Source organism: Platichthys flesus, chromosome 5, assembly GCF_949316205.1.
Source record: "Platichthys flesus chromosome 5, fPlaFle2.1, whole genome shotgun sequence".
NCBI lineage: Eukaryota > Metazoa > Chordata > Actinopteri > Pleuronectiformes > Pleuronectidae > Platichthys > Platichthys flesus.
The window spans coordinates 5,871,618-5,895,956 of record NC_084949.1 but is presented as its reverse complement, the minus strand read 5'-3'; the positions used below and the strand labels follow the sequence as shown (position 1 = coordinate 5,895,956).

At 39.9% G+C, this 24,339-nt stretch overlaps 1 protein-coding gene across 3 annotated transcripts; it reads left to right on the top strand.

Annotated features, from left to right (window-relative positions):
* Window positions 1-589: 589 nt before the first annotated feature.
* Window positions 590-22,881, top strand: cabp2a (calcium binding protein 2a). Of its 3 annotated transcripts, XM_062388620.1 has the most exons (8): window positions 13,897-14,265; window positions 14,560-14,781; window positions 18,090-18,120; window positions 19,207-19,341; window positions 21,131-21,240; window positions 21,330-21,477; window positions 21,739-21,807; window positions 21,841-22,881. In XM_062388620.1, exons 1-7 carry the CDS (start codon window positions 14,218-14,220, stop codon window positions 21,762-21,764), a joined length of 720 nt encoding a protein of 239 aa, XP_062244604.1. In that variant the 5' UTR covers window positions 13,897-14,217; the 3' UTR covers window positions 21,765-21,807; window positions 21,841-22,881. The 3 variants fall into 3 exon arrangements, with proteins under 3 accessions (XP_062244605.1, XP_062244604.1, XP_062244603.1); XM_062388621.1 differs by lacking the exons at window positions 13,897-14,265; window positions 14,560-14,781 and adding exons at window positions 590-763; window positions 1,374-1,556 and having other exon boundaries at window positions 21,739-22,881; XM_062388619.1 differs by having other exon boundaries at window positions 13,898-14,265; window positions 21,739-22,881.
* The last annotated feature ends 1,458 nt before the right edge of the window (window positions 22,882-24,339 follow it).

Below are 24,339 nucleotides of genomic sequence, written 5' to 3'. Positions count from 1 at the left end.
CTCAAAAAGAAACAGTGTGTGTGCACAACTGTCATCATTTTCAACGCTTGACCTGACTTTTCATCAATTGGAGGATTTTTCAATGGTGAACGCTGAAATGTGCACACACACATTTGTTTTTCCATAACTTAAGCGGACATCACATTGACTCATATTGATTTCCTGGAGACTTAACTGTAACCCAAACATTTACCTAATCCTAAACCTAACCTTAAAACATGTCTTCACCTTAAAATGTAATGATTGACATTATGGAGAGCTGCTTTTGGTTCCCATAAGGACGAAAAGTCCCAATACTGTGACTGTGAGAAGAGATTTAGGTCAACACGACATGACTGATAGCTAGAAAACACACACAGCCACACACACACACATGTGCTGCTATATTAATGCAAACCAAGATGTTAAAAAGACCGAATCAAGATCGATTCCCAGGTGTGTCTTCATGGAGTCAAGAGAAGGCAACAAGCCGGGAGATGAAAAAAGTGAATGATGGATTCAGATGCAGGAGGAGGGATGAAAGAGATAGAGTCAGATGAGGAGGAGCAACAACAGTGGGAGATATGCCTCAGATTATCAACCAGTGTCAGATGCTCTAGGGACAGAGAAAGAGGACGAGTGGACCAGAGTGTGACAGGAGGGAGAGAGCGAGAAAGAGAGAGAGCGTGAGAGAGAGGACGTGCGTGCAAGCTGGGCTGCAAAGATGACTGATGTGAAAAGCGTATCGTCCGTGGAGCCGCAAGATGGGAAGTTAATGAAGAAGGTCAGTCGACGTGTACCACAAAAATTAACTGAATTGTGTTAAATCCTGCCACTGTTCCAGTTACATACTCAACATGTTGTTGTGTAGCAACACAGGGTTTATCATTTGAGGCCTGACTGGTATGGACCTCTTCAAAAAGAAATTGTTGTGTTAAGTTGTTTATTTTAACACAGTGTCAATTTTAGTGGATTATTCGGGTGCAAGAACATTTACATCAGTTACAATCTTTTTCTGAAACTGTCAACTTGTTACAACCACAATGCAGAATCCTGTCTAAGTTGTTACATTATGATACTTAGATGAAATGTTAAATATTGCTTGTGTCAATGCTATTTGAACACAAGACGTCTTTATCTTACCTGTGTTGCAGCAGCTTCTTCAACTCAACTGTTTTTACAAAATCCTTGCTTTCAAATTATGTTGGAGAGTGCAGTGAGTGAAATACATTTCTGTTCATCATAAAACCTGCTGCATGAATAAATCATCTGTCACTTAGTTTCCTTTCTTTTTTCTTTTCTTTGATTATTCTGTCCAACCACTATTTTGTGTGAAATAACTTTTCTCCACCTGCATTTCAACCTCTGCCGAATCTTCATCCTGCTTGTTCCAGGGCTCCATCAAGAAGAAGATCGATTCGTTCCGGCGATGGAGTTCAGCCAGTATAAAGAGGCCTCCGAAGCAAAAGGCCAAGACCATGAGTCTGTCCTCCCCCGTGGGAAATCCTGACGACCTCTGGCTGCAAGAGGGAGACAGGAGTAGGCTGCGACCCATCGTGGACTCTGTCTTTGGGCAGGTAGGCTACTGAGCACGGCATCACAGCCCAGGGAGGTTTGTGTAAGTGCACTTAAAATGACATGTATGCCATCTTTAGCATGTACTAATTGGCTAAGACACACAGACAGACAGACAGACAGACAGACAGACACAGACACAGACACAGACACAGACACACACACACACACACACACACACACACACACACACACACCTGAAGATGGCATCAACCTTTTGGACACTGTTTGACAAACGTACTTCTAGCAAACTCCACCACATCAAGTGCTTATGAAGGAATGACAGATTGAGAGAGTCTCACTGTGAGAGTGAACTTATCAGCACATTTGAGTGTTTGCCTGTGAACATAAGTCTGATCCTTGCTTGATTTAATGTGGAGTTGTTGACAACTACAGTGGTAGTTTCAAACTGAAAGCCCACACTCTTGAATAAAGGGAAGGGGGAATCGCTTAAACTCTATTATTATTTTCATTATTATTATTTTTATGAGCTGTTAATGCAATTCAAATTTGATCAAATCAATGAAAAAGGTTTAACTTATTAGAAGGGCCTTTTCGAGAGATCAACTCTCTCTATTCATTGCATGGCTCAGTCTTGCGTAGATACACTGAATCATGCTGCTTGCTTTGCAGTAAATGAGCGACTTAGTACAGGTAGATTTGACATGTTGCCTGTGCGCGGTCATGGACAGTGAAAATGATCTTTTAGCACAGTTTCTATGTTTATCTGATAAATATATATTAACAAACATTAATGTTTGCAATACCCTCGGTTCCCATTTCTCAAAGCTTTTTTTTATTGTGAAATATTTTCAGGAGCGGAAGATGCACGTCTTCACAACTTCTTTATTTACTCCTATTTTAGTACATAGGACTATTACAAGGAAATACAGCTCATCTGGTGTAAAGGGGTGTTGCCACTTTTTATGATTTGTTATATTTTCCAATCAACCACTGCTACTGATGAAGTAGACCAGCTCATTCCAGGCAGCAGATTGTAACTGTATTATGATAACTTTATTATTATGTCACTACTATTAAAGGACAGATTTAGCTTTTGTACCTTATGGATACCTAAGAGCCACAGCCCTCTTCAAGCCATGCAGCCAGATAGAGACAAGCAGAGTTGAAAAAAAAGGGTATGATGAGGTCTGTGTCTTTTACAGAGGTGTTTAGAGCCAGCAGGGCATTACTGGTGTTTGATAGACTTTAGAAACATATTGACCAAAATTTTGATTAGAACTGATAAAATTATGTTAGTAGTTTAGTAGTAGTAGTATTAGGAAACTAGCACTACCCAATTTATAGTCTATAAATTATTATACTACGAGTCATCAAATGGATTTTATATTCTTTCATCCGGCCAACATGTCTAGCAGTGCCCCTGACTGGACCTGTGTCATCATGGTTACTGTAATAAATATGCAGATGGTGTTGTGAATTAAAGAAATCTCATCGATTATCGGTTTCATATGTGAAATTAATAAATAAAATTGTGAGATAAAGGAGTGTTTGCTAAAAAGAAATCTCCGCAGGGCACCTTTAAACATGACAAAATCTTTTTTACAATTTTGTTTATTTAACTTTTTTCTTAGGTCTTCTTAAGAACTATGCTTATACGATACAACAAAATATGAGAATATAATAGCATTGCAAAGAACAAAATAAATTATGACAACATTCTGTGCCCGTGTTTGCAAACATGTGAACATTTTAGAATTTCATTACAAATCAAGATCACATGAAACACATGAAGATGAACATGTCGTTCGATTTTCAAAAGCCAACCTTTCTCTGAGGTCTCTGCCTCAATCACCTGAGACACCTCAGGCCAGAGAAGCACATTTAGACCACAAGTCACAGTGTAGTCCAAAAGCTGGCGAACGGCCGAAAGAGCAGAACGGGGGAAGTTCATTTTGAATGAGTCAGAGTGAAACATGCATAAAGAATAATCACTCTGTGAGTAGATCATCAGAGCAGCAGCCTCTCAAACTCTAATCTGTGACCTTCTATATGACACATAAGCTTTACACAGTCTGTCTCTGTCTGTAGGAACATGTTGAGTGTGCTCAAAATGCAAACCAGAGCCAACAGATGGGATAAGTGTGGAAGGATGCTGTTTTTTTCTCTTTCAAAGAACATACGTTTGGATGAGGAGTCAATATTATCTATAGTATAAGTGGATTTGAATCAGTATTGTGTGGACGACAGGCTTCAGATTGTGTTGAGTATAGAGTGACAGTGAGTGCCCACTTTCAGAACGCCACTGATTCCAGGAGTAAATTTTACTTTCTCCATTGATGTTTAATAAAATCCTTATAAAAGAGTTTTAAGCCAGGAACCAAGCTAACACGCTACGAGAATCATGGTCATAAACATTAGATATCGAGAAACTTAATATTGAACAATAGAAAAAAGGCAAAGGAACAAGACTGTGTAAAGAATAATTTTTTAAGGGCCCATAAACCCTCATGATTGATCCCTGTCCAGCGACTGCCAGTGCTGGTTATGTAGTGAATTTCACCTTTTGTTATCTTTTCCTCATCTCCAAAAAAACATGTTAGATAGTGAAATCATGTTTGTTTTGTGGTAAACGTAATGTAACACTAGATTAACTGATAAAAGCCAATCAGTTTTTCGCTGGTGTGGAAAATATTTCCCTACGAACAGTAGTGATCAACCTTGATATCGCCCATTGAAAATGTTTTCCTTCGGACACAGTTGATATCATACGGACTTGTGGCTTCTACAGGAGAATTAAATATCGTTTCACAATCTTGTAGCTTGTGTTTAAGTCTATCATGGATGGTTAAAATATTATGGCTGATGATCAAAATCTCTGTTCAGATAATGGGATTTTTACCTCCGGAACCGTACTGTTGAGCTGTATAACCGGTCTCTGTGTGCCTAACTGTAAAGGTGTGTAACTATGAAGTAGTGTAAAAGGTTTGATTGAGGGTTGCGTATGGTCCCTATCAGAACTTGATCTGTGGTCCCGGTTGGCATGCAGCAGCTTGAAGGAAACATGAGTGGTGCCCCAAAAATGTCCTGCCTCACTGTTTATCAATCTATCTGAAATATTTAAAAGTTTCACAAGAGCAGCTGTCCCTGATTCATCCCAAAGGTGTTTGTAGGAAATTTGCCCTCAAGCGGTTCACAGTCACTTTTCGCAAAAGGCAAAGGTACTCTCTTAAATTTCTTATCACACACACACACGCACGCACGCACACACACACACAAACACTTTATTTCAATATTGTTGTCAACATGTGTAGGACCACATTTTTGCTCTCTAGACATTGTAGTCCTGGTGCAGAGAGATGTGTGCCTGGTGTTCTGTAATGCACATAACTGAGCCAGGGCATATAGGGACCTGTACCCTCACACGTGTGTATGTGTGTTTTCCTGTACCATTTTGAGCAGAGACCCTACAGAGTGAAGACATCTTTGGAAAGGGAGAACACTTTGATCTGTCCTCATTTTTTCAATGTTTGAGGGTTAAGACTTGGTTTTTGGGTTCGGGTAAGATAAGTTTAGGTTAGGCTTAGGCATTTAGTTTGGTTGATTAAGATTATGGTAAGGGGTGGGGGAATGTATTATGTCAATGAGTGTCCTCACTATGAGTAGAAACATGTGTGTTTATGAGAAAAGGACAGAGAGGTGCACTAATCACAGCCTACTGCACATGAAAGTTATTCATAGGGTAGTTTTTATGCTGCTGTTTTGACACGACATGCCTGAGCCTGTGATATCTCATTTAAATAAAACTGTTGTAGGCCAAAGCAGTTTGAGAATTAGAGTGGTAAACCTGACTTTGTTATCATTACCTCTGCTAAAGAGGTTATGTTTTCCCCATTTGTTTGTTAGTTAGCAGGATTACGCAAAAACTACTCAACCAATTCCCATGCCATTTTGGGGTGCAGCTTGGGGTCAGGGGGATGTGCAAGGATTTTTCTTTCTCATTTTCTTCAATTGCATAATATTTTGTTGATGTCTCTGAGAATCATTCGTGGATCTTGATGAAGAAATGAGTGTGTGCATTTTGGTGCAGATCTAGTAAATGTTAAATGTGGTTTCATAAAGGGACTGTGCCATTCTCGTTATAAACTGCAATAACTGCCATACAAGCTGAAAAGCCTGACAAAGAGAGCAAATACGTGTTGAAAGCACATGTGTTATATTTAAGAAGTTTGTCCACAGTTACGCTGGATTCATAAAGTGTCCACTGAAAAGAAAAAGAGGCCCCACTCTGTTGTCTTTTTTTTTTTTTTCTAACCTCCTGTTGTCATTGCCCAGATGAGTCATCCACACAGTGAGCAGCAGATGGAGAGAATGATGAGAAACTGAAGGAGGGAGGGCTGGGATGAGGGCAGCGTAGCAGTGGACGGCTGGATATCATCAAGAAATAGAGAAGAGGTTGATTGTGGCGTAAGAGGAGATTACAGCTCAAGAGGACCAAACTCATCATTTGTCCTGCAGAAGAAACTTGACGGACTTTTAAAATGCTCTCAATCTTAACTGGGAAAAACATGATTATATTTCCAATATTAAAAAAAACATCACAGTGTTAATGAATGATTCAGTGTCAGTGAGAGATTTATTCTGTTTTTAAGTAAAGACTCATGTAGCACAGTGACCTGCAGGCTAATCCACGATTGGAATTACTCCGACGTTTTTCTTCCTTTTATATACAAAACATGGCTTAATAGTCAGTTTATACACAGCAACAAGCTAGTTGCTATTAAGCGGGTAAACAACTTGAACAAACTTCCTTTTTTATTGCAAACGTGAGGCACATAGGTGGTAGGACAAGCTTCATTGTTGGATGATACCAAAGGATACTGTCCCTGTGAAACATGCATATTTTGAGTGTTTTCACCTGTTCCACCATCTTCTCCTCTCTCCTCTTCTGTCTGGGATTCTCTCTCCTACTTGCATGTTTGGTTAATGGGCGTTTTAAGGGTGATCTACTCAAAATGATTGCTTAAATGATAATAGGTGCAAACATGGTAGAGGCAGTAGTATGTAAATTTGTGTTTTGTGTGCGATACTGTTTTCCACCATGGAGCAAAATTGAGAGGAGAGTGACCACAGGCGCGTAGCGGAATTTAATGCTATGGAATTGGAGGTGTTAGTGGAAGAGGCAAACAAACATGTTTTTGAGCTCCAGCAAAGAAATATCAATATAATTCAAAGAAGCGCGATGTGGGAGAGTATCTGCAAGAGAGTTAATACTGTGGGTAAAACAAGAAGTGCAACCAATGAATTAAGAGAAGATCGCAGGACATGAGAAGAAGGACAAAAGGAAAATATTGCAAATAAAACAGGTGAGGGGCCGATGGAAGAGAGGCCTCTGACCAATATTGCGCCAGAGGTGAGAGCTGTGTCATCTACGCCACGAGCGCTCAGGCTCGACACTCAGGCCGCGGGTCAGCACTGTATCTGGTGTGACGATATACGCTCTCACCGTCTTCTTTCTGCCGTCTCCTCCTCGCCACAATAACTGCAGCAGTACATGCAAAACTAGATAATATTTTTACAAATGTGGTGGGAAACATATGTTTGCGTCCATGCTTGCCTGCAGTATATGCTGGTGAATTTAGTAACCGGAGCGGTTCTTTGTAATTAACCAGGTCAAGAAATGACATGTTGTATCATGTTGGACACAATAACAAATATGTCTGTTGTTCTTAGTCATCAGTGCCAAACAAATACAAATATGCCTTTAAATCATCCTGCCAGATTTGTATGTAAAAAAAATCTGTCCCAACATATTTCATGAGTGAATATTGTGAAATCTCTTGATAATAGTAAGGTGTGGTAATTCAAAGTTTTTACAAGAACTGTGTATAAAATTGTGTATCATCATTACTAATTACCTATAATAGACACAACTAACCCAAGCTGACTGAATTATATTATTAAATATAGTCTCTCTCTCTCTCTCTCTCTCTCTCTCTCTCTCTCTCTCTCTCTCTCTCTCTCTCTCTCTCTCTTTTCATTTCAATGCCTTGAGCCTCAGGCACTTGCATGTCACAGCACACACAGGCAACTAAATGTCACCTCAAAATCAAGTTCAAACGACTTCGATAACACAATAGTCTGAATACCTGCCCATTCATGTCACAGCCTCGCATGACTGTGGTTGCTCCTCAACTGCCTCAGTTGGCTCGATAACGAAAACAGGTGAGCCCGTCGAGTGATGCGGTGGATGGTGGTCTAGTGGCAGAAACTTGTACTATGGGCAGAAAAGGTCTCTGGTTCGTCTCTGGTTCGACTCCACGGAGAAACAACAAAAAGACGAACCTGGATTAATCTGTCCAAAAATCCAAGAGGATTCTCCCTACCCTGTCTAGCGCCCCTGAGCAAGGCACCTTACTCCCCCAACATCTGCTCCCCAGGGGCCGTACATGGTCGCTCACTGCTCTGTGTGTCCTGCACCAGATGGGTCAAAAGCAGAGGCTAAATTTCCCTACCTGCATGAGTGTGCCTGTGCATGTCTGTGCAGCAACAGTTCAACCGTCCCATTAATTCTTTGCTGTTTATGGTGGTTCTCCGATCATGTCAAGATTGTCAGCTCGGGACGGCTTATCTTGCTTCCTCCATTTTCATACCAAAACAACGTAACATTACTGACTTACTTTAATAATAGGTCAAGAGGGCATGCAATAGGTCAAGCTCTCAATGAACGCCCTCTGCTGGATCCAATGTCAAACTACTTCGGACAGCCTGATGGAGTTCTAGGCTGTATAATTTTATAAGTTTCAATACCACACCAAATATAAACACATACACACACACACAAACCCACTAACACACACACACACACACACAAACATTGGAGCGAATTTTTGAATTTAAAATGTACCTACATTTTTATGTTTCATTTTATCTAGCATAAGCAAATGAATGAGAATGGTCCCCAATATTTTACCTTTTAAATTATGAATACGTTCATTAAAATATTTGATGCAATGATGCAGTCACGAGAAAGTAACAGTGCCATGATCAGAATTATTATTGTTAAACCTCAGTGTTTGGAGACAATGCACACAGGGCAACATTAAAAAAACAGGAGCAGATTTAGTGGACAGATTAAAAAGTGGGTTTGTTGATGGACTATTACCACTGGGGCCGTCGGAGCACGAACAGTTGTGTCCCATTGTCATGCATGAAAATAGAGAACACGCAGTCCAAACATTTCTGTGACTTTCTATCCCTTCATCCTACTTATCACAGAGAATCTCTAATCCACAGGACCTCCAGGACCTCAGAGGAAACTCAAATCTAACGTTTAGGTCACATGAAAATGCATGAACAAAATCTGGACAGGTGCAAAAGGCATTATCGTCCTTTTGGGACTGGGTAAGTGGACGAGAATGAGAGCAGGGAATGTGGGACAGTCCAGACGGCCAAATGTGGTCACGTGTTCAACGATTTCACATTAAACTGACTGTTTCTGTCCTTTTTCTTCATTTTACCTCTTGGCCAACACAGTTAGTTTGGGAATTTGAATCAAAGTTCAGGTCTGATCCAGGTTTCATTAAATAATATCACATACATGATTATACAGATTCTTTTTTTCTGGCTCATGCTCACACGTCTGTTTTCTAAAGTGATGCTAAATAGTGCATTGAACTCTCAAATAGAAAATGTGCCAGATTTTGCTCTAAACTGAGTTGAGATCTGCTTCTGTTTTTAAAGCACATGTGGCTCTTTAGCTGCTAAATGCATTCCTACTACTACCAGCGGTATTAGAGTTGATTTGGAGCTGATTTCTAATTGCTCTCCTATTTCTACTTTCTAATGTGTTTGTGTGTTGCCCTAACCCTGGAAAATATATAGAGTGAAAAGAAATCTTTCAAAGTTGTGGACGAGAAATCAATATAACTGGCTGAAAGACGCAAAGATGCTCCATTAAATCAAAAAATGTCCACTATAAGTACAATGAGTGAATTGTGAGTCTTTAAGGAAGGGTATATTTGTCATTGTGACATCTTTAAAACTTAAAGATGCAACTCATTTTTTTTCATTGCATTACCATTGAGTCATTCTGTTTCGAAATGTTGTACTTTTGTCAGTGGAGGATCACACACATGTTTGTGCTCGTATAAATTCCAATGTAGCACATAGGAAAGGAATATGCAAATAGCTTACATTGAGAGTGGATCATGTGCTTGTTTTTTATTTGATTTCCAGTCAATGTTAGAGAGAGTGGCTTTGTGGTTACTCCTCCTGTGACCTTCAGATGATAAGTGGCACAGATAATAAACGGATGGCACCGTCAGTGACCTTTGTGGGAAGCGTTTTGACATATATGTGTGGCTCTGGCGGGGGGATTTCCGCTGTGTGCGGTGGGCCGTGGTCGGGTCACAACTCCTCTCTGCTGGGTTCATCTTCATTCACCTTGACTTGATCCACTTACCTACAGAGGATCTTACAGAAATGTCTTAGCAGATAGGACCTATAGAGTCCAGAGATCAGCTGACATTTAAGGTCAGAAGGCATTGTTCGATGTATGGATCCTTAATGAAGGGCTGAGCATGTTATATTTTTGTGTGATGTCAGATAGGCTTCATATACTACACATGACAGTGTCATTACCGATCTAATGCACTGGGATTATGGTACTAATATTGCCCACAGTCTGATGACACTGATACTTTGCAGCTCACTAGTGTGTAGTCACAGTATAAGAATATAGATTACAAACATGCTCTCAGTTTTTAGATGGAGGGAATGTCTGCGTACTGTCATTTGTAGGCCAGCCCATCTACCTCATATCAACTGATTTACAGTTTATGCAATATATATTTGTATGTCAGCACGCTCATGTGAGCATGAAAGTACACATGTACACACCCCCATCACATCCAAAATATTTGACGTGACCGGACAGAGCTGTAAGTGTGCTATGGCACGCAATAATCCTGATTTTTGGACAGAGTCCATGGGGTTGTTTACTGGCGCGGGATTTTCTGTTGGCCTCTCCTCCATCCTTGTCTTTCAGGCATCTGGTGTGCTTGTTGTTGTCAATGGACGGAGCATGAATTCGCGCCCAAATGTATTTGGTTTCATAGTCACAAAGCTTTGAGTTCACACCAGGCTGTTTATCAAGGCAGGGCGTTAACGCTCTGCTCCGCTTTTCTCTCTCTCTCTCTCTGTTGAGTACCCTCTCTATTTGCAACTCTGTTTTACGAGTAACTATGTATTTGTGCAGGAGGTCTCCAGTTAATACCACCTGAAGCCATCTGTAGTAGCATCTGTATGTGCATGATATATATCATAGGGAGCAGGGAGAGGGAGAAAAAAATCCAGGACTGAAGCTTCCACTCGCTAATCTGTACGTGTCCAGCTGGGATAGTGGGATAAGGCACATACCATTATATAACTGAGACACTGTGGAATTCAAATCCTTTGTCGCAAGTCATATAATCACTCTCTATCCCCTCTACTTAACCGATTCTCCATGGAACTTCTTTTCTTTTTTTATTTTCAAGTGCGTAGAGGGTTCAGGCTGCAGGGTCAGGTGGAGAGTTGTGTCTTAAAATCAGGGTTTTCTACTTCAACATCGTCAGACTCACTGCTGCACATCTTTGATCTATTCTGCTTTGCTTGATGAAATATTTAATATGAAAATGCAATGAGGGGCGGTAGTCTATAACACTAAAGCATTAGGATGACATCTGTTGGTTGATCGTGGATATTACAGCTAAGCACAAGCGGTCATTTTTACCAGCAGTAATTTGAATTTGACTCCCCTCTGCTGGTGATATAGTCACAGAGTAAAGCAGAGCGAGGCATGTGAGTGTGTAACAGCCTAACCCTTTATGAAACCAGAAGAAAGAAATCAGAATAAGAGCAGCAATGTGGAAAGATCTGCAATACAAATGAGGTTGTAACATCAACTGAGAAATAGTAATATGCATGAAACAATAAAAGCAGATAAACTCATTGAAAACAGATGAATGTTCACACGCACACATGTGAAGAAATGAAGAGGGAGAAAACATGATAGTTTTGTAAACTGTCTGTGGAGGATTAGGGCTGCAGGCGCTCAGAGCACTGGCCTTACACATACTGCAATAATCTCTGACACACACACACACACACACACACACACACACACACACACACACACACACACACACACACACATACACACGCTGTACCACACGACCAGCAACATACAACAGGCAGCAACACACACACAAGCATTTAGAAGGGGCATGTTTGATGTGTTGTATTAAATTGTGCAGACAGCTGTGGAAATTATCCTAAACTATGTGATCAAGGACTAATCCAATCAATATCAAAAGGTTACCACTGGAATTTTATTTTTTGTGTTTAAAAAAAAAATAGCTAGACAAATGATATACAATTGTCCTTTATTAGTTCTATACTTCCTATAATATAGACATTAGTAGGAATAGCACTAAGTAAATATACAATACAAACATGAGCAAAATATGAAATAGCAATCATTTATACAGTGTAAATGGGTATACACAACATAAACTGGACGACACTGCTGGGGTCATATACAAACGTTTTTTGTTGGATCTACATGGAATTGCAAACTCATAGATGTTTATTTAATCAAGATCCTTGAAATGTTCTCTGAGAAATTGGACAAAATCTTAAAGAAAAACATTTACAATGTTTCAAACATTGATCAAATAATTTCAGTTTGTCCAGAATCCACAGCAAAATTAAATGGGTTCTCTTCTTGGCCTCTGTCCCATCTTCCCACCAAGATTTGTGGAAATCTCTTTAGCAGTTTTCTTAATCCTGCTGACAAACATACAAACAAGCAACAGATGCAATGAAAACATAACCTCATTGGCAGAAGTAACGGATATAATGCAGCTCCCTTATTGTGGCAAGTGATAACCAGCCTTCAGTTTATTAGACACAGACACTGTGGTGGACAGAAATGTGAATGTGGACCCATCAAAAACAATATTTCCTGCTAACACAGAGGGACATTTATATATATCATATATATTATGTTACATACTGTGCTGAATTTGACCAGATACAAAGATAAATAAATTATACCTTACATTATACTATTACACATATATTAAACGTGTTCAGTTTTGAATGCTAAGTCGAAAAATTTTGTATAATTATTTCTGCAAGGAGAAGAGACCAAGATTATTGTAACAGGATACATGACTGAAGAGATGAATTACTAAAGAAAATGTTTTTTATTTGTGATTTTTATTAAATTGAAATAAATTGAAAGTTAGATGCGTATGAGATTGATATGAATTGTAACTGCTCATAGAAAATAATAAAATGATTTTATATTTTAGGAATCAAATACCTTTGCACCATATTATACTATAGAGATGGAATAATATATAAATAAACAGATTGATAAAAGCAATAAATACGTTTAAATACTCTAGTACAAGAGTTTGGTTTCTTGGGATACTAAAAAAGTTTCTTTGAAACTTATTTTAAGTTATGATGTTAGTATTTCTGAAACCATGTCCTGTAGCTGGAATTAAGTAAATTTTTTTTTTTTTATATATATTATATTTACTTTATTTTTAGTTGAGTACCCTCTCTATTTGCAACTTGTTTCCAGTGTCACCAGTTCCTTTCTTTAACAGTCTAATGTGATCTAATTGAAATGTCCTTTGTCGACTTCTCCTGCTTCAAGCGCACATTGCCATGGCCTGACAGCATAACTCTCTCTAATCTGAAATGCCAGGGATTAAACAGGCAGCCAACTCTCCATCCATAAATCTACCATCGCCTACTCTTCTCTCGCTCTCTCTCTGTCACGCACACAAACACATATTTTCTGTTTATGTTACTCCCCTCTCACCACGAGTGATCCCTTGAATTTGGACCAACTTTATCTAATCCATCCCACCTACCATCTCCTCTCCGCCTCTCTGACATCGTGCTTAAGGTCTCCAAATGACTAGCCTGCCAGAACTGCGTGTGTGCGTGTGTGTATGCACTTGTGCTAACAGCTTTGTGAGGACCTGCTTGACTATTTGAACTTACAGATTGAGGACAGTTTGGCAAAGGTAGGACATTTTGGCCAGTTGTCACTTTCCGGCATGATTTCAAATGGACATTTTTCACTGGAGACACAACTGTGTGTGTGTGTGTGTGTGTGTGTGCATGCGTGTGTGTAGTATGCGTTTTTTCATAAGTGAGAGAGAGGCAGCAGGAGAGAAATAGGGAGAGAAAAAATGGTTGAGTCATGCAATCAGATTCTGGCAGCAGCAGGTTGGGGCAGTGCAAATATGAACCACCCCACTCGCCCCGCCAATCCCCTGCACCCTGCCGCTGTTTTCCCTAATATCCCACTACACATCTCAAAGCTCATCATGACAGCCTCCGGCGACCTAGAGCAGTTCAGGATTGGATGCGACATCATAGGCCCATACCTTGTCTGTCACTGGACCAATAGGACCTTGGATTGTAGCATGCGCACCGAGAGGAGACGCTTTTCGTGGTAGTGGTGTCAAGTGGAGTCGTTTTCATCTGCCTCCCGGGGTGTGAAAGGCCGATGAGATGCAAAGGATGTAGAGTGGAGTTTGGACTTTTATGTGAGCTTTCAACGTGAAGAGAAGTGTGGGGACAAACAAGGAGCAAGGGGAGGGGGGGAGTCATTGAGAGAGAGAAGGCAGGGTGATGGGAAACATCAACAAGGCGTCTAAAAAGAACAGTAAAAGGAAGAAGGTAAGACATAATTCAGCTGATTTTAGCTGGGCAAATTGTTCCAGTTTGTTTGAATTGATTAAGATATTGATGTTGTGTTCTGTTGATGTCAGCTTATAAACTCCAAACATCTTATTTGAAAGTTAGTCATATAACAGCCTGTCAAATGGATCTGGTTGATTATATAGATTATACAGTAAATAACTCGATACTTACATCTGGCTGCTTTAACTGTAAGAAATTGAGGTTTGAATTATAAACTTTATAACTGTCAGTGGATTAAGTAGTAACTTTATCTGGTTCCCCTCCTCTAAGGGGGTGTCACCCTTAGAAAGAAGCAGCTCCCCATTGGCTGCCGCCATGTTGGGGGACCTGGATGCTGCCGATGAGGTGGACTCAGACGATGAGGATGAAGAAGGCAGCGAGCGGGAGTTTAATGAGCCCCTGTGCGCTCTGGTTAAGAACTGCAACGTGCTGCACAACATAGTGGGGCCTGCTTGTATCTTCCTTAGACAGGGCTTCTCACAGAGCCAGCTTGTATGTATGACACACACACACAGACACACACATACACACACACACCCCACGGAGAAATTATATCTCAAATCTCCCATAAACCAGTTTAACTCGTCTAATGTGATCATGCCCTGACTGTCCTAAGCAAGGTGAAGGCTCAATATCACTTAATCACCCTTCCCCTCCAATCTCCACCAATCAGAGTTTCCCTCTGGTAATACCAACCACCTCATCCTCTTCCACCTCCAACGACCACCCTCGACCCCTTTCATTCCAGCACATCACCACATTCACCATCCACAAAGGCAGTCTAAGATCATTGCTTTATAGTCATTTTTAAAAGAAGGAATGAAGAAAGAAAGAAGAGAGAAAGAAAGAAGGATAACCTACTTATACGATTCATCCTACATGAGTCCTGAGCTGTGAGAAAAATATTGGTATTTATAAGATTTCTCTATAATGACTGAGGGACTGACCTCAGTTTTATAAAATATAGATCATAAATCCAATCTTCCAAGGGTGATTGAGATATCACGTGCGCCTCTTATTCCACATGAATGCGTCATGCAGAGAAGGTAGAGATGTCGGAGAGCGATAACAGAGTGATTTCCTGACTGAGATGCACACAGGGCTAATTGAAGACAGCCATTAAGGTGGTGGTGTAGTCACTGATCACAGGTCACTTACTGAGCTATAGGCTCCTGAGGGTTAAGAAGTCCTTGAGCTGAGTCCAGAGGAGAATGGTGAAAACAATTTTTGACATAACTATGATAGATCTTTTTAAAATAAATCTAATTCTAATGAAAAAAAAGTGTATCAGTATTTTGGCCTTTGTCAGTGTATTTTTTTCCTGATGCTATTTTCGTAGGTGAGAAATTTCTCAAATGATTTGAGAAATTTTGCTTTTGTTTTCTTCAGAGAGGTTTCATGTCTGTACGATAAATATGAGTCTAAAAGTTAGCCTCACCTTGCAGCAAATTTCAGAATTCTGTCAAAAAGTCAGAATGATATTTTTTCCCAAATATAATTTCCATATGGCCTTAACCCCTTTCAATAGATTTTAGCGAAGAAGATATAATTATAAATGAAATTTAGAGGTACTGGTAAAATTGACTTTTTTCTAGAAACTATTCTTAATCTCTGAAGCCGACACGCAGATCACCTGCGTGGTCAGAGCAATGATTTAAGGCAGTCAGGCTGGAAAAGCCAACGCTTAGGTGGAAGAAGAGGAAACAGGAAGCGGGGGAAGCGAGCCAGGCGACGTGCTAGGCCAAAGGCTTGACTCAAGGCTCGGCTAAAGGCTAACCTGTACAGACCGGCAATCGCGAGCCTTTTCCTCGCAAACTTCCCGCTCTTACAAACAAGATGGATGAGATCAGAATGACAATCGAGATACATTATCACATTGAGTGACTTGGTATTGTTGACAATAAGCTCACACATTTTCAATGCTACATAATTGGACACACTGGCATCAAAAGTGCTTAACACAAAAGCAGCACCTGAGAAACTTAATTCATCTATACTATGGTACGTAGTAAGAGGCTAACCAACCATGATTACAATTTCTCACAAAGCTATACAGGTCTTCGGGTTGGTAAATTATTATTATAAACAAATAGCCATAGCCTGACTAGAGTTGTGAAAAAAAAGTCTGAAAAACAGGTCTGTGTCCCTCACAGGACTGTTTTAAACACAGCAATTAATTAAATTCTGACTGACTGAAATGATTGGTCAGCCATTAGTCATTAGCTGCCTGCCTGTGCGCACACTGCACATGACCAGAGTCCTCACAAGCCAGAGTGACAAACACCACTGAAGTAGAGTCGATGACCAGAAGCTAGGGAGCGAGTCAGTCAGTGCCCGGTGATTCACAATGCCCTGTGAATCACCGGCAAGCTGGGAGAGAGACCCACAAATGTAGTATTTTCTCCAATATAAGGATTAAAAAATGATGATGATGATTTTAATATCTTAATATCATTTCAATGTATTATGATATTTTTTTCACAACAACCTTAAAAGAAAGATTGCGATCGCGCTAGTGTTAGCATGCTAGCATTAGCATGATGGCATTAGCGATGTTTTTCTGCCTGATAATCCTGTTTTTTTTTACATCGACTACTGATGACCTGTCTGGTTTTTGCGATGACCACTGATGATGTAACAGCTTCTTGAATGGCCGTTTCAGCGGGCAAGATGACCCTCGAAAACAAGGGGTAGGGCCAAAATGTGAAATGGATTTTCCAGGATTTCCAAGCCCTACTTTAAGAAGCTAGAAGGAAGCACTGTGCATTCATGGATGGTTTTTACGTTACAAGAAGGGAGGGTCAATTGAGATTGACAGTTGTAAATAGTAGCAAAAGTGAGATCCAGCAAAAAATGGCCGATGTGTGTTTGCTGCATGTTCAGCAGGTGCAGGTGTTGTTTCAACAAGAGCAGGTCAGACTGTATTTGTAGTTGCAGGTGCAGATGAAAAAAAGTCGGCAGTAGATAGGGAAATTAAATAGTGATGAGCCTCAGTGATTTATAATACAATTTTTTACCGCTGTAATCTCCCTGCCACTGTTCTCTCCCTCACATCCCTTAATCCAGGCATGTATTTTTTCTGCTGATGATGTTACAGCCCTGCAGAACATGCTGTGAACTTACTTAGCCTGGTATCACCTTTTGTTGATGCCAACACATTATGAAGCAGATTCAACTTCAACCATAAACAGGGGCTGCGGGTGAAAAGTGTTTATCTTTTAACTCCCTTTGTACAATTTGATTTAATGAATGTACTGATTTTAAGTGGTGGTGGCTTTCTTTGGTTTCTCAGCAATTTGCCAACATATAAATCATTTCACCAGCTTTGTTCCACGCATGCATTCGTGTGCCTTATTTCTGTGGTTGAAAAGGAGAGAAAGAAGAAAAAAGGAAGCTCTTTGTATTGTCATCATGCATCTGCAAGATTTTGTGTAACACATATCGTATGCTCAGCAGACTCTTAAAGCTTCTCCAAAATGAGATTGAACAACCAGACTGTGTAGCAGGTCTAAAATGATATTAGGGTCAGTCAGATCAAAAACCATATAATCCTGTAATAGAATCTCCGCTTGGGCAGATGAACATGGAACGACAAATGCTTCACGGAAAAGGAGTGAAGGAAACACTTTAAGCTGATGTTCCAAAAATGTGTCCTGCCCTCTATGGTCCTGCCTGATTTGTTATTGTGGCTGAATATATGAAATATTCAGGGTGAGATCAAACTGTTTGTTTGTAACCTGCCTGACTGGATGTCCATTTCTCTCCATTTATGTTGTGTCTTCTATCCGCACCTATCGCAGGACAGAGATCTGAGACCAGAGGAAATGGAAGGTAAAGAAAATGCCAAATCTTAATCCAAATCCCCACTTCATCATCTCTCCCCTGCTTTCTTCATGAACTGCTTTTCTCCCAACCCGTGGTTTCGACTGTGACAAATTGTTGAGCTGCACATGGCAGAAAAAAAACATCTTTATTCATCCTCTTCCTGAATGTCAGTGTGCACCAAGTTATTTTATCCCACTTGAATTCACTAAAATCAAAGTTAAGGATTATTTTTTTCACACTTTCACATTCAGAGCACACAACAGAATAAGTTGCTACCGTCATATGTAATTTTAACTCCCCTACAAGGAGTTTTGAATTATACAATGAAGGGTTCATAAATGATATGGTTTATTGAAGGTATATTGTTTACCAATGCTTTATAGATTTGGGGTCTCCTGATTAATAGATTAACAAATGTACTTTAAAAGTGCTGCAACAATTTAATATTAATGTCAATTTGTCACCCAGAGATCTGTCCTTCCCTATCTAGTTTCTGTTTTTCAACTACCTAGAGCGGATAAAGCATAATGAGATATTAAAATCAGTTCTTTTATCCATGACAGTTAGAAGTAGATAACAGATAAGGAGCTGATGATAAAATCCCTAATAAAACAGGTTGACACTGCATCAGTAACAGATATGTTAGTGAGACATTTGTTATTGCAGAGTCCAAGACACATTTTCTACTAAAATACCAACAACATGCTTTGAGTTGTCCTATTTTAATGAATCCCGCACCTTTGCACCTCTCTTCACACCTCTGAATCTCTGAACATAACTCAAGACGAATACATGTCAGAGCATTGCTTGGGATCATGGTGGCAGACCCCTACTCCCCCTCCAGACTCACATTCGCGGATCCAGTTCAGAGGCACTGAATAAAACACATAAGACCCATTTTCACCTGGACTGCATGTCCCATGTTTCTACAAACTGAATTTGTTTATATTCACATAAAAAGGCGACAGTATGGGTGAGTTGTATAAAATGTGTACAGTTTACATTTAGACCATCAATACTGCCCTTGTTTTCTCACTTATTCACTCTTATTTACACACACACACACACACACACACACACATACATCCGCAGAGCTGCGTGAAGCCTTCAGGGAGTTTGACAAAGACAAGGATGGCTTCATCAGCTGTAAGGACCTTGGGGAGTGCATGAGGACAATGGGATACATGCCGACAGAGATGGAACTGATCGAACTCAGCCAGCAGATCTGTAAGTCCTGCATGAACACATGCACATGTGCACAATCCCAGATATCGATTGTTTGGAAGTTGTAATTGAGTTGTTGATACAGGGCCCAAAATATCTGCTTGTCCCTGTACCTGCTGTTATATTTACATTATTAGCATTAGTAATGATATTAACAGGATTACTGCTATTGATTTTACTTATGTGTATACTTATTACTATGTAGAGATTGTAAGTATGCTGTTACACATTATGTATAAAGCCATACATTCACAAACGGGACTGTCAGAGGGACAATAAAATAACTCACTGATCAAGGACCTTGACGAAAGCGCAACTGGAAAAAAAAGTTTTTATTTCAATATATTAAATAAACTTTTAGTGAATCTATGACTCTAAAAACTTTTATCACAACTTAAAATGTTACCAGGTATCATTGGTCTCATCGGAATATGGAATCCTATCATTGAATAAGAATTTGAATGAATTTAGCCAATGTCACCAAGTTTTATCCAAGAATCTGGCTCTCCACAGGCAGTAACTTGGAGGTTAAGCTTGTTTGTGCAGGACAGCCTGGTGCTATTTAATTGGTGTTGATGATGTTAAATGCTCGCACTATTACCATAATGCAGAGTTCGTAGAGCTGTGGCATCAACGCCCACATTATAACCCCCATAGACACCCACTGTATGTTACAAATTGTGTCATCAAATTTAATTTATTTAGCCCATATTCACAAATTACAATTCGTCTCATGGGGCTTTAACAGGGTGTGACATCCTTTGTCCTTAACCCTCAGCAAGAGTAAGGAAAAACTACTTAAAACCCTTTTAACAGGTTAAAAATACGTAGAAACCTCAGAGAGAGCCACATGTGAGGGATCCCTCTCCCTGGACGGACAGAAGTGTAATAGATGCCACGTGTTGGAAAACATCATCATGATTAAAGGTTTTAGCATCATTGATGAGGGTAAACGTCCCGAAGGACAACCCCAACATGACATGCCAAGCAGTCCTGCTGCAAGCACAGTCCATGGTCAGCAACCAGTAGGACCACCATCCAGACCAGACTCCACTCCAGACCTCAGTCACCGTCCACCGCCGCCCATCAGGACCCACCACGAGCCACCACCGCGGTCCTGGATCACCGCCCGTACCAAATGCCAACGGGACACAGGGTCCGCCACCAGCACCAAGATCAGCCCACATGACACAGAATCCGCCACACTGGATCCACCACCGCGACCCCCGGTGCGCGATCCACAAACCGCAATCCATGGTGAGGCCACAGAGGCCCTGGATCTGCGGGTGATAAAGCAAAGGGATTCCGGGGAAGGGGGATAGGGATGGAGAAGAGGAAGGAGAATCTGGAAAAAGAAGCTCTGTGTGTCATAAAATAGAACAAGTCACGTTCTGCCGCACTAATTAGCTCTAACTATAAGCTTTATCAAAAAGGAAGGTTTTGAGCCTACTCTTAAACGAACAGATGGTGTCTGCTTCCCGAACTGAAAGTGGTAGATTATTCCAAAGAAGAGGAGCTTGATGGCTCAAAGCTCTGGCTCCTACTCTACTTTTAGAGACTTTAGGGATGATAAGTAGGCCTGAATTCTTGGAGCGGAGTGCTCTAGTGGGTTTATAAGGTACTAACAGCTCTTTAAGGTAAAAGGGGCTATATTATTAAGGGCCTTGAAGGTGAGGAGGATAATTTTATTAAATTCTATTCTAGATTTAACTGGAAGCCAGTGTAGCGATGCTAATACTGGAGAAATGTGAAAATATGTCTGTCATTGTGTATTTATGTTATTGCCCTGCAGGTGGTGGCAGAGTGGACTTTGAGGACTTTGTGGAACTGATGGGTCCAAAGATGCTGGCAGAGACCGCTGATATGATTGGAGTCAAGGAGCTGAGGGACGCCTTCAAAGAGGTCTGCAATATAACTGTGTTATGCATTACAGTTCCGTGGATATCCTCCACTTCAATGCATTCAGCTTTTTATTTATTACACTTTCTTAGTTTGACTCCGATGGTGATGGACAGATCAGCCTTGGGGAGCTCAGAGAAGCCATGAAGAAGCTGATGGGGGAGCAGCTCAACCACCGAGAGATCGACGAGATCCTGCGAGATGTGGACCTCAATGGGGACGGACAGGTGGACTTCGAAGGTGAGTTATAAACTTTGGGCAAGAAAGCAACAAGAACCAAAATATAGAGGGAATAAAGTAAAGGAAAGGGGGGAAATGTCCTCAAAGACAGGAACCAGATATGGATTTGAGGTCAAATGTCTTGCATTATACAGCGGTGGTAGAGATTTTAAAAGAATGTTGATGCAAAGCAAAGGAAGAAGAGGGACCAATACAGGTTAAGGTCAAATCCTCCTTCTCTTTTCCATCTCTGAAGACAGCCACATATGTTTTTCTTCACAGAGTTTGTGCGGATGATGTCTCGCTGACTCTTCCGCAAACATCACTCTGCTGCACTGAAGTCAACATGGACCGGCCTGCACACTTTATGTTCTAGTAATTCTAAAAACTTCTTGATGTCTGTATTTTTATCAGTTACCTCCATCATCTCTCAAATATAAGAGAATCCCTTCAATGTGTTAACTGTTTTATGATAGTAATATGTATTTTAATATGTAATGAGAGATTATAGAGTGTTGAGTCAGCAAGGAGATGGTTTAACCAAAGCTGTGGGGTTTATTTACATTTGAATATATTGCATTTCAACTGAGAATCCCATGCAGCAACACTATTTCTATTTGTTAGATTACATAAGGAACTTAGTGCATCAGTTCACACAATATTTAAAAAATATATCACCTTCCCCAACTTGCTGCTAGTTGTCCTTTACCATATCCCTAGCTTGAGCTTTAGTTGCCATGTCTGAGATTTCTGTCTCCACTGTTGGAAACAGAGGGAATTTAGTTTGTTGTGTTTATAACATGGAAAAATATATAACTTTAAAAACCCATTTAAATATGACAAATAATATGTAGAGTAAGATTTATCTATTTATTTATTTTTGTAATTTAAATAAATATGCAATTTATGACACTTGAATCCGAAATAAGAAATAAGGATGTGGGTTTATTATCAGAATTTGAATAATACCATATTAAAGTCTTTAATTCAAACTTTAATCTAACTGTTTGACTGTGACTTTGATACATCATTGTAGTAAAGATAGTGACAATCAATTTTGGCTTTTAATACAGCAAAATACATTATATATCTATAAACTTGTATTTCCACTATACAATTACTTTCGGTACTATGCTAGACTTTGATTTTTGGTATAATTAAACCGATAAAGAAATAAGATTATGCTAACAGAATCATTTTCAGTGTCTGCTACACATTTGTGCACATCAGGTTCATGTCCATATTCCTGTTTTCTTATTCAGGTGGGAATCATTGACAGAGGCTGTCTCCAAGTACACGTAACTTTATGCAAACACATGTACATTTAATATTTGATCTATACAGTGTTCTACAGGTCAGATCTTTAAAATGCACTGTAAATATAAAAGGTGAATAACAGTGTTAATAAATTACTTTTATTGTCTAGATACCCTGTCTTTATTTCTTTTTTCAGATTAACTGGATTCCATTTGGTGAATGAAGCAGCTCCTATAAAGTCGTTCCCATTAGTTGTTCTTACATTTCTCATACAGCCTTCCAAAAGTTGTCTTCCCTCAAGAAGTGGTTGGTTGGTTGGTAGGTAGGTAGGTAGGTAGGTAGGTGTCCTTTATCGATCCAAATTTGGGAAATTGTTGTATCACACGGTTGTATCTCAAGGGCATTTCACATTTCACAGAAAAAAGACTAAATAAAATAGATGACAAAAGAGACAAAATTTCAGTATTTTCTTTTTAAACATCACACTTTCTTTTAAATATCACTAAAATATATGGATGCAAAAATGTGAAAAAATAATTGGAATATTATATGTTCAAAAAATTCAACATCAAAAGTCTCAGCAAAAAGGCCTATGAGAGTGACTTTGCCTTTTAGGTTTATTTTCTAAAGCATCATTTCTTATATATTCTAGGACAGTGCTAACTGCGAGCTTGTTTCTATATTGGTCCTCAAGTCTAATCATGACAGCAACTCCCTGAGACATGGCTCTGTGAATCAACCAGAGACCAATTAATGGACAGGATGCTGCACGGAATACTGATCCGCCCATCAAAACTTACACTGTAGTATTTGTTACTCTACAATATAATGTTTTCTGTGGAATTGAGAAGCTCTTGTCAATACTGGGATGATCCTTAATAATAACATGAAAGTTATCTTGCCTTAGGATTTTTTATTTTGAATCTTTTGCACTGAGCACCTGTAGAAAAACTGAGTGGACATTTCTTTGTATTGTGGTTTTATTTATTTCAAATCATAGCTATTCTGTTGGTTGATTCAAGATGCAATGGCAACTCAGAAAACATCTACAACAACGTTCTCATGTATTGACATACACACACTTTAACGTGTGGTCAGATAAACATACCATCAAACTCTGAAGCACAGTCATCACTTTGTAACACACAATCGCGCCCTTTTTTTTTTAGTTTCACTTCACACACACACACACATAAGGCAGAGGACCAACAGCAAGGGGAGGTGAGGCTGTGTCCGTCCGCTGTAGCAAACGCCCTGTTTGCCAAGGCCACAGTAGTAGGACACCTAGTCGGTTGAATTTTCCCAATGGCGTGCACGTACAGTATCCTCATCACGCGACATTCCAAGAGGATGAGGCACTGCCCCGCGTAAGATACAGCAGCTTCCGTCTAGTCTCGACCAATCCAAGAACCTCTGTCACGCCCGGTATATCGATATATAAACAATGGGCGCACTTTGTATAAGCGCCATTTTTCCTGTGCAGCTTCCTGTCAAGGATCAGTGGTCCATGCATGATCATTTGCTGGACACCGCAGTTTCCTGACCTGTGACCTCTGAATAAACCTGCTTAATTTTAACTTGAGAACGACGACTCCTGCCTTTGATTTCCACCCGCAACACATGTTA